The sequence below is a fragment of the Lepidothrix coronata genome, unplaced genomic scaffold (assembly GCF_001604755.1).
Source record: "Lepidothrix coronata isolate B3197 unplaced genomic scaffold, Lepidothrix_coronata-1.0 Scaffold1, whole genome shotgun sequence".
Taxonomy (NCBI): Eukaryota; Metazoa; Chordata; class Aves; order Passeriformes; family Pipridae; genus Lepidothrix; species Lepidothrix coronata.
Genome location: NW_016690181.1, coordinates 11,078,170 through 11,089,667, shown reverse-complemented (window position 1 = coordinate 11,089,667; position 11,498 = coordinate 11,078,170). Strand labels below are relative to the sequence as shown.

At 37.8% G+C, this 11,498-nt stretch overlaps 1 protein-coding gene across 1 annotated transcript in view; it reads right to left on the bottom strand.

The window, feature by feature from the left end:
* The window catches only part of MUC2 (mucin 2, oligomeric mucus/gel-forming), a 49,434-nt gene that overhangs the window by 22,298 nt on the left and 15,638 nt on the right, over nt 1-11,498 (bottom strand). The window contains exons 21-31 of the mRNA XM_017809445.1: nt 10,890-11,000; nt 10,404-10,583; nt 9,180-9,419; nt 7,903-8,059; nt 6,796-6,924; nt 4,900-5,047; nt 4,105-4,148; nt 3,339-3,536; nt 2,925-2,954; nt 2,114-2,560; nt 1,099-1,332 (exon numbers count right to left, since the gene is read on the bottom strand). Of these exons, the coding sequence (XP_017664934.1) occupies nt 1,099-1,332; nt 2,114-2,560; nt 2,925-2,954; nt 3,339-3,536; nt 4,105-4,148; nt 4,900-5,047; nt 6,796-6,924; nt 7,903-8,059; nt 9,180-9,419; nt 10,404-10,583; nt 10,890-11,000 (1,918 nt within the window). The remainder of the gene's footprint in view (nt 1-1,098; nt 1,333-2,113; nt 2,561-2,924; nt 2,955-3,338; nt 3,537-4,104; nt 4,149-4,899; nt 5,048-6,795; nt 6,925-7,902; nt 8,060-9,179; nt 9,420-10,403; nt 10,584-10,889; nt 11,001-11,498) is intronic.

The following is an 11,498-nucleotide window of genomic DNA, read 5'->3' as shown; positions in this document are numbered from 1 at the left end:
GATGAACCTGGGCCTGTTAGAAACGGCAGGCACAGAGAAAACAGACAAAGGCACAAGATGCATGAGTGGGACTCCATATGCTCTGAACAGAAATTGCATGTTAGCCAGCTGCCACAGACCTATAGCAGTCAGCCTACACTTGGCACATGAAAGGCCTCTATCACTTGCCTTTCCTTTCTGGCCCCAGGAAGCAGATTCCTTGCAAATCCATTCATGGATAGGGTCATGGCTGTCCTTTATTAGCAAAGAGATTAGAATGGTGCTGGAAGGTGTTTCTCAGAAAATCAGAAAGACCAGCCAATAAGTGACAAGGAGGTATAATGATTTCAGTCTGTCTTGGGAATTCTATCTCTGCCTCATTACCTAGAACACCTTCCCATCACATGGAGTAAGAGCTGAGAGTGGAAGCTGTGGTCAAGGAAGGAAATATGCACAGGAATATCTTCGTGCCTCATTGTCATGTGATTTTCCTGTGGTGTGATGTCAAACTGATGAAGGACTTCCCAGACTAATAGTGGATCTCATCAACCAAAGACCATAGTTCACATCAAGTGGCAGTGTGCAGAGTGAAACTTTCCCAAAAGCCTGCCAGGAGAATCCTTCCTTCCTACCTCTATAACTACTTCCAAGGCTTAGCACTGACAGGGAAAAGGAGTAGGAGAATGAGTAGAAAGTCTGCACAGCTGTTGCCAAAACAATGCCTGAATTTACATTGCCACAAAACGAAGCCCCACTCCACTTGCACAACACAAGTATAAGGACTAAATTCTTAGCAGCCTCCGGAATGAGATCTAACAGCAGCAAAAGCAAGATTTCCCACCAGTTCAGCATTTGTCTAAGCCAGGCACCAGGATGAAATACCTCCCCGAAACCCTGTACAGTCAGGGAAGCCAAGACCTTCTATCCCAAGGACCCTCGAATCCTCAATACTTCTGAAGCAGCCAGCCCAAGGGCCAGCTCTGGGCACAGGATGTTTCAGGAGATACCCAGCAGTTACACCCATCCCTGATCCCATATGGATGCACAAATACAGGTGTTCAAGGATCTCCATTACTCCCAAGCTAAAGGAACATACAAGAGCCCCGATCAGAGAAGTACCTGGAGGTGGTACGGTGGTGGTGTATGTTGGTGTGGGCCTGGATGTGCTTGAAGTAGTAGAGATGGGTGTTGTTGATGAGCCAGGAACAGTTGTTGTCCGTGGGGTGCTGCTGCTGGTGGTGCTGATGGGGGGCACCGTGGTGCTGGCAGTGCTGATGGAAGTCTCCCCTGGTCTTGCAGTGGGAGTGGTTGTTGATTTTGTTGAAGGGGATGCCGTGCTCGGTGTCGATGAACCTGGGCCTGTTAGAAACAGCAGGCACAGAGAAAACAGACAAAGGCACAAGATGCATGAGTGGGACTCCATATGCTCTGAACAGAAATTACACATTAGAGAGCTGCTATAGCAATCAGTCCACTCTTGGCACATGAAAGGCCTCTATCAGTAGCCCTTCCTTTCTGGCCCCAGGAAGCAGACTCCTTGAAATCTATGCACAGGCAGGGTCATGGCCCTTCTCCTCCTAGCAAAGAGACTAGGGACGGTGCTGGAAGGTGCTTCTCACAAAATCAGAAAGACCATCTGATATTCAAGAGATTGGGTAGAGCAGTGCTTTTGATCTTGATGGGGCTTTCTGTATCTGCCTCATTACATAAAGACCTTACTAACTCATGGAGTAAGAGCTGAGAAGGGAAGCTGTGGTTAGGGAAGGAAGTATACCCAGGAATATGTTCCTGCCTGGTTATCATGGCATTTCCCTGTGCTGCAATGTCAGCCTGATGAAGCAATTCTACACAGCCCCACAGAGATAATGCCTCTAGTGATGGTAGCCTGAAGCATGGCCTCCTCTTATCTCACACAACCGGTCATTCCAGGAATGTTGTCTCGAGCAGAAATACAAAACCCCCAAACCTGCATAAGACTTCCTTGCAGCACAACATGTGCTATAAAGGTTACATGCCTTTAGTAGTCAACAGGCCTTTATTTCTCCAATGGCAAGGTAAAATCAGAGAGTATTTTTCTGTTAAATACCTGGAGATGTTGAAGTTACTGGAGTGGAGACTGATGGTATTAGTTCACTTGTGGTTGAAGCGATGTGTGTGGGCGAGGTGGTAATTTCTGTGGGAATCCTGGATGTAGTGGTGAGAGGTACTGTTGTCTTGGTGGTGGTTGAAGTTGCAGTTTGTGGTGTACTAGGTGTAGGTGTAATCTCACAGGGAATTTCTTTCCACTCACAACAGTTTACCCTGATTTCATAATTGTAGCAAAGTTGCCACATAGTTACATCTTGCTCCTCATTTTTACATATTAGTCCATAGGAAACATTACACTGCACTTTCTGACCAAGTTCCTCTAAGCTCACATCAGGTTTATCCTCTGCCCTGCATTCAATTTTTTCAGGAGCTTCACATATTTTGTATCCATGTTTTCTTATTTCATCATATGTTTCATAGTCACCACCATCTTTTTCAGGATTACTAACATCAAACCACTCAGTCCAATCACAGATTAATCCAAAGCATGGAGCTGAAAGAGAAGACAGAGATGTCACATCTGAGTTTACAGAGAACATTCTGAGAAGATCAATTTTTTATTTTCTTCCATTAAGGACTAGAGGAATGCATTGCAATTTGTCATCTTTCCAAAGAAAAGAGTTTTAAAACTGGTTCTATATTACCAGGGTTTTAAACTAGAAGTTTTGCATCAAAATAAAATCACCAAACTGACACATTTAAAGGTTCTTCTTCTGTCTATACCAATCACACTTTTGGAATTATAAAAAATTATTTATTTTTGTTTTAAATATATTTTTCTGTAGTGATTGTCTTTATTGTACTCTTCCTTTAAATATTTATTTGACATTTTTTAACTTTGATATTTTAAAACTTACTTGTAGTCACTGGATGGCTTGTAGTGGTAACTGAAACAGAACAAAAAGAGATTATTCCATCAGTTTCAAGCTTTCAAAAAATATAATAGTATGTTTAAATATCCTAATTATAATTCTTTGCTGACACTTCTGAGAAAACTTCTACTACCCCATTAGGATATTGAGATGCTAACATTTTTGTCAGAATTAGGAAGGCACCCTGTACATTTATAGTTACAATTTCTTCTATAAGAAATAAATCAACTCAATATGTTAAAATCTTTCTTACCATAGTGTGATAAAATTGTGTTGCTCTATCTGTATCATAAGCATTGCTCTGTGTCATCTATAATCCCATATACTTATACATTCAATATTTAAAATACTTTTCTTTAAGAAAACAATTTTTAAATCACATCTCTGTTGAAGATTTACCTGTGGTGGTAAGAGTACTGGTAGGAAATGAGGTTGAAAGGACTGTAGGTGAAGAAGATGTTGGACAAGGGTAGATTTTATCTGGAACCACAGAACCATTTTCTGCACAAATGTATGTTATACATATGTCACCATCCTGTACTTGTGCCACAGTCTGACCCACTTGATAACTCGTTCCATTGATGACACAAGGACACCCTGCAAGAAAGAGCTTTACTGTGCAATTTTTCTACTACCAGGTAAGAGGCAAAGGCAAAATACTTATGGAAAAGAGACCATTTACATGAGTTATGCATGCTTTTTCAGAGCTGCACCTTGAGCTTAGATCTAATATATTGTGCTAATTTATCTTTACATTTAAAGCAACATGAGAACATATTTAATCAAGTCCTGCATAAAACATTTGGAGGAACCAACTTAGAAACTAAGTTTTAAGGTGTTCTGAGAGAAATAATAATTGTAATTTACTATCTGACAGTTTTCCATAATAACAACATATTCAGGAAGTGCAAACTCTTGTAGTGAAATCCATTAGTTTAAATACAGGACATGGGGAGAAAAAATGAAGGAACATGAGAAAAAGGTTGAACAAGAAGTACTAACAGCAAGATTCAACAAAAGTGCTGCCCGATTTTCTTTGTTCAGAACTTTCACTGGCACTGGAGAGAATTATTCTAAATCAATACTAACTCTTTTGCAGAGTTAGATCTAGCAGTTCTATGCATTTTTAAATTATTGTTTGTAGAAAACCCCAAACATTATTTACCTGGAACTGGTTTACATTGTATGGATCCTGAGGGGCCACAGACACTAAAAGAAAAATTTTAAAAAATTAAAATGTTGTTTTATGATAGCTGTTAGCAGAGCCAAGAGCACAGAAACAGAAATTTCTTGCTTGATCTTCATTCACACTACTGTGTATTTTTCTGGATACAATATTCTCTAGTATTGTCTATCATTGTTTCATTCAAACTATGTCATCACTTTCATTCTTTAAGTACAACATTTTAAAACTATCATGAAACACATTATGTTGCAAGTTGCAACAGTACAATAACAACTGTTTTTCAGAGCAGTGAACTTACAGCTAGATAAGGGTCACCATGTGGAGCCAGAGGTATAAGTGCTATCATTAGCAAGGCTCTATGACTGAGCTGTTAGGACTCAAGTATCTCTTTCAGGGCTAGAATAGAGTATTTCAGATTATAGTGATTTCAGAAGTCCGGTTTTAAGTGAGAATGCAAAGCAGAGTAGTCCCTCTCTTCCCAGAGCCATGAAGAATCAAAAGGTTGTTCTAGAGACTCAGCCAGGTTTCATGCCATTATGACATTTATATCACTTCAAAGAGTATAAATAATGAATTTGGTAACATACTTATTATAACAAGGCTACCAACCAGAAATCTGGATGGTTATGGAAAATTATGAAATGCGAGAATATACCAGCTCTTCAGCTGAAGTTTCATCTCTATTTCCTTGAAGCCCAGTAAAGTAAATGAGGGACTTAGCATACATAAATTATTTCCTGAATTACTGCAAGAGTTTTTGTAATTTTTATATACCATATTGTACAGTTTTCTTCTGTGGGTATTTCATGCCCAGGGGGAACTTGAATTCCATCGATGTAACACCAGCACTGATCTTCAGGCACACATTCTTTTGTCTCTTCATTATAAATAGGCTTGTCCTTAGGACATCTGGGGTAGCAGCCTGTTGATGACAAGTAAACCAGCATACAAGTAGAAGAAAAAGTATAAGAAGTTAACTCAGTGATAGGTTACCTTCTGAAGGTAAATGATTCTCACTGAATCAAGCATAGTGAAAGAAATCAAAAACGATTCAAATCAATACTTGAACAATTAGTCTTTCCAAAAGACTTAAACAGTTTTCATTGAAAATACTGGGGTGAGGAGGATTGAGCCAGGGTTTTGTAATGAAAACTAGGGAAGCTATTTTTTCCTACCTATTTCAACATCTTGGAGAAACCCCTAATTTATATTCATTTCTATGGGCAGCTAGTAAGTTTAAGACAAAGAAACATCCTAGTTTTTCTATAGATCACTACATCAACAATACTTTTGTGAGGAATATGGAAGCAAAGTCACTAACAAACAAGTTTTTTAATACATTTATTGGAACATTAGCACTTGTTTACGTGCCTGTAACAGACCAGGTATCTCCACCTCAAACTGATAATTTATCTGCACTTTTCCATACCCTTGGTCAGTAATCCAAACTCCACTGCAAGGGATTAATTGACTGTCAATTCTCATTGCATTTTTCATATAAATACACTTTAAAAAATATTTAATGTGCCCTGCCTCCAAATAAACTCTTATGAAATCCTCTTTATACTACACTGGAGTTCTACATAGCCTTTAAACTGAAGTACTGTGTAATTAACTGATACTCAAAGTCACATTACACTGCCAGACTGTAATAAAGATGTCCTAACAAAAGTAGGACATGCTCTACATTTCTATTGAAATAAACAACAAAAATAATTTAGAAAGATAATTGGCTATATAATAATCTGCCTTCTGACACTTTCCAAATCTTTCTAATAATCTAAGACAATCTATTTTAAAACATAGAGGTTTGCTGATTTTTAAAAAATATTTTGGTTAGGAATTTTGGGGGTTGTTTTGTTTTGTTTTTTTCCCTTGGGTTTTGTTTTGTGGCTTTTTTTCTTTTCATTTTTTTACTAGCAGTTCAAAGCAAAGTCAAGCTTGAGGCATTTCTTTTTAAGAGATAAGTGCTTTCAGTCCAGACCAAAAGACTGCGTAGCCAAAAATGTGACTGTTTTCTCCAGCTTTACCATGTGGTAAAACAGAAGACATTTGTAAAGTCATTCACATTCTTGGATCATTGCAGTCACTATAACATGAAATTCCTTTTCAGTTGTCAAGCACAAGGACTTTCACCTACTAATATGGCATCTACAAATGAAATAGAATCTCCGATAAGAATCCAATATACAGCAGCATCTGTGTGTCTGATATCAAAGATATTTTTCAGGGTAAAGGTAGGAGAATGCTGCACATTAATCCAGTAAAATCAAGATGATCTGATACATAAATAAGGTTATAAGTTGATGCATATATAAGGTTAAAAAACCCCAATTATCAGTAACTTGCTTTTTTGCCATATAAAAGATTTTTCCTTCCCTGAAATACCTTAAGAAGGGAGGCAAAAAAACCATGGTGTAATAATCTTGCATGTATGAGGATATTACCCAAGCAGAGACTCAGTTTTATAGCTGACAGCATTTTAACTATCACCCACTGATGTTAATAAATAATAAATTCCATGATAGGAAACATTTATGTAAGACTGGAGACAAATTCAACGTAGCAGATTTAGGAACATCTCATCAGGCTGACTGATTATTCCATACTCATTAAAAGGTACACAAAGTTATACAAAACAGAATACAGAAATGACAAGGAATTTATTACCTTCCAGGTATGGTACTGTAAAGTTGGTGCTGACATTATTAATCATCCTGCAGGTTGTGATGTTACTGCCACAAGGCTCATAGTGCCACTCACACTCATCGCGAGGGTTGTAGTAGTCACAAAATATTGCTGATGGGAAAAAAGAGAAGCTGATTAAAAACAGGGTTGTCCAAATGCAGTTCTGATCAGGTCTTTAAAGGCACAAGATAAATAAATTTACATGTTAAGCCAGCAAAATTTCTCTTGAGGTATAGGACCTGGACTTTCTGCTACTATGCTTAAACTTAGGGTACAGCAAAACTCTGGTGCCCAAGATTTCTACTAGCAAACTCTTAAAAATTTTTGCAGTATATACAAAATAGTTCCATCTTGCTGTATCACATGGGCTGTGAGTCACCTGCACCAGGCCAAGAGCAAGCATATGAGTCATTATGGATACAGCTTAAATTCGGCTTAGATGACTATGGACAAAGGAGCTTTTACTAACATAATATATCAGAGTTGACTGAAACTTATAATTTTTTTTTCACTGACTTCTCACACTGAAAAACAACAATTAGCCCTAATTCTAAAACAGAATTAATTTTTAAAATTAAAAAATTTTATATTTCTGCCATTCTCAAAATTTTGATTTGAGTACTTTTTGGGTAATAAAATTAATTTAAGTACTATCTTACATTGTTCACAACATTAATTAGGTTCATCTACACAAGAGTGCTACATGCTTTTTGCTAAAATCAAATTCTGCATGATTTGAAGAAATGAGAAAGGAAAAAGATAATGGGAGTTGCAGTTCACCAACTATCAATTGGAAGGATGACTTTAAACAGAAAGGAAAACCAAAAAGAGAAAAGTGGAAAAGTGAGAAAGGGGAAAGGGGAAAGAGGAAAAAGTGAAAATGGGAAAAGGGGAAAAAGAAAGAAGCCAGGCTGAAAAAAAGACAATTGAAATATACAGATTTACTAGTCCTGTTTGTTCCCTGATATGCTGTGAAAATAAATTTCATTGTGTAGGCAGCATGACCTTACAGCAATAGTATTAATTATTTATTTGACTGACTTTTTGACAGCAGCTAGAAAGATACATTTTTGTTTAGCTGTTACTCACGGCATATATCAGGAGTTCTCCAGAAAACACAGGCCTCAACCTTGGTACATTCTTGGGCATAAGCAGCAACTGCAGAACAGAAGCACTCACAATCTCCACCGCTGTCACAAGAGCAGGCATCATGAACACAAGCATCATAGAAAGGAACTGGGTCCACCTGTTGGGGAAAGAAATGATGCCCCAGTTCATCTCCAAATTAGTTTTCAAATAAGTTTGAGAGCTCTTGAGACATGGGAATTTAGCTGAGTAGAAGTGAGACTGTTTCTAAGAATTACCAAATCACAAACAAACATTTATAGGCTGCTCAATATATTTTGGGTAATAATAGACTTAAAAAATACAGCACCTTCATAATTTGCTATGACTGAAAAAAATAAGAGTCCTTGACAGTGCCCACATTTGCTAAGAGTTCCATTTTAGTGCTCTCAAATCCAAGTTGAATTGATGCCAGTGAATTCTTATCTTCCAGCAATCTTTGCCAACCAAGTGGTGAGCAATGTCAGAAAGGCTGCTCTATACAGCAAATATGAAGCAGATAATTTTGTGCTTGTCAGTATTTAGAGTTTATCTAATGACAAATTAGCAAGGCATTTTTTTGCTTGGGACTGCAAGAGGAGAAATTTAGACTGGATTTTAGCTGCTGAAGTAGAAACATATAATAAGTTAAATAAATTGACAACTATTTGTGACTTTTCTACTATGAGTTAAGAACAAACTGTGTATGCTATGGCCATTTGCAGGCACAGTACCAGCAGCTGCCTGTCTAAACTGCATGATATCAGTGGTCTCCAAGGAGATCCTTTCTGTGGACTGAATACTACAAGAAGCAGTAGACTCTTCACCAGCACCCTTTCAAGTATAGTATGCATTTCTGTCAGGAGATGGGTCTGATGATTGTAAGGCCTTTCAGAACTTATAATACTGACTGTCTCTCAACAAGAGGTGGTGCAACTGCAGCAAACATGACGTAGATAGGGTAGATGTATGAAGCTGACTTGCAAAGCAGTAGCAGTGAAACTGTGGTGATGAATATGGGTTTGTACGGCTGGGGCTGCCACCACTACTGACACAGTCCCACTACCACAGAGGCTCAGCCCACTTTGACTAAGGCTAGGTGAAATGTGCTAACACCTGTAGCTGTACTGAAGACTTAATTAAAGATCCCTCTATTCATTAATTCATAATAACCATCTCTTCATTAAGTTTTCATGGTCTCTCTGCTGCTGCAGTAACAGAAATGCACTGTGCTGTCCCATCATCTACTTCCTTCTACAAACCTTGGAATGACAAATTTTGAAGACTTCACTCAGGATGATGCTGCATTCTTTCTCTGCCCAGGACTTCCGATGTGGCTTCAAATCACAAGGTTTAATCTCTTGTGTGACATCTGGGCACATGGGAGACTGTTTCCAGGAATTCCCGAAGTTCAGAGCATTGGTCTCCTGCAGTCCGCTCCTTGTTATAAAGTCATTGTTTGACTTGTCATCGAAGTTGCCACACAGACCACACACTTTGCCCTTGAAAAGAAAATTGACATATCCACAGTTTTTAAACATACCATGGAAGTGAGAAACAGGTGCTGGTAAAGTAAGAGCAAAACACTGACATTAAAAATTAGAGCTGACTGTCTGTATAAATGATCACTTTCATCTTTACTCCCAAATCATTTGTACAGAAAATAAATTTTTATTTGTCTGTGTACTCAGCAAACTATTCAGCTGCTGTGTCTTACCTCCTTGAAACCAATTACATCTAGTGTATACATTCCATATCTCTGTCTCCATATCCACTTAAAACACTAAAGAGTGGTCAAGCCTTTTTCAGCTGAGAAGAATTAATTTATTTTCCATTCTTCTCAATTTATCATAGCTCAGCTATTAATATAAGTCTGAGGTAATTCAATTCAGCTCAAAACTGGTTTTTTAAAAAGCTTCTAACATAATGATGCTATTTCCTCATCCATGGAAAAGAAATTACAGGGACCCCTTTTACTTGAAAGAAAGCACTTCACAATCTACCCTCAGTAGCGAATTTTTGGTAGTGCTATTTAAGGTCCATCAGCCTCTCAAGATATAGCACATCCCTGTATATACAATGCCTCAATACTCTCCAATTCAGCATGCTGATCTTCAGAAACCAGAACCATCTCCATAGGGAGTTTGGTTTTAATACAGGGTTGAGATTGCATGTAGGTTTCCAAGTGCTTGTCCTGTCAATTTGCATCCCTAAATTACTTCAGATGGTTGGCTATCAACGTTCACAAACTCAGAGTGTGTTAGATGTTTAGCTCTACTGCAATAATATCCTATGCATTCTCTGCAATGCATTGTGATAGACTGTAAGAAACCCCAGCAGCACCTCTGCAAGCTGTGGTAGTAATAATGCAAGCTAATCAATGTGAAGAGGACATAGAAACTAAACAGGGAGTCAGAATAAAAGAATATTAATGTTTCCTTATCTATTCGTAATACTACTTCAGAAAAAGACAGACAGGTCCTAACTTTGTAATCGGGGCTCAGCTTGATGAAAACAGTAGTCTTCTTATCCCAGATAAGCATCACACCATTGCTAGCCTCAATAACGAGGTAGAGGCCTACTGTCCTGTTCCAATAAAGCACATCATCACCAACATCTCGCTGAATTTCTTTGTACTCTTTGTTCTCCAATTTCAGTTCAGTTTTCTGAAAGATAAAAGGAGAAATATTGTAACAGTAACTTTTATGATGAGAGAAAATATTAGACACTCATAACAATACAATTCATTCTGACACTAATAGCTCAAAGTCTGGGATGACTTTGCAAGATGACGAGTGGTGTAGCACTTGTGTTTGTGAGAGGTTTAATCACCTGAGAATCTACACCTTTACAGATCAATTTGATATGGCCTCTAACACTGGTTACAGCTGCTTTTAGGGATGTGGCTTTGGAGCATTATTTTCTGGTAATACTTGAATACTGATATATACTCATTGAGTATCATTACTCACCCCTAGGAACATTTTGATAGCTTTTGAGCAGGTGACTCCTGTAGTTCCACAAGGGACATTCTCTGTGATGATGCTGAATGAGCCGCTGGAATTTTTGTCACCACAAAAATCCTATTGAAAAAGAAAAAAATAGGCATGAGAAAATTAGGTAGAATATTTCATTTTAGTTCAATGTCATAATAATTACAATCATTTAAGTCTTCACAATGTACAAATCATTACTGCTGCTTCAAATGTGAGATCCTATATACGTATGTTTTTACAGACTCACAATCACATACACAGATTTCTCTGCATACATATAAACAGTGTCTTGACCTGGGAAAGCAAGTAGGACAATAAAACAAACTGACAAATATATTTTTAAATATAAGTATCTTTGGTTTCTAAACTTAGAATTTGGATTTATTTTGCAACTGATAAGGAGCTGTTAGCTCTCACTATAAAACAGTTCTGTTACATATAGTTTATGACCACTATATGAGAAGAAAAAGTGACATTCACACAGCCTGCCTGTACTGGAAATACACAATTTCTTCCAGCAGAATGTGTGAACACCTCAGGAAAAGTGATGGCAGACAATAAAGAATGACAAAACCAAAGAGGAAA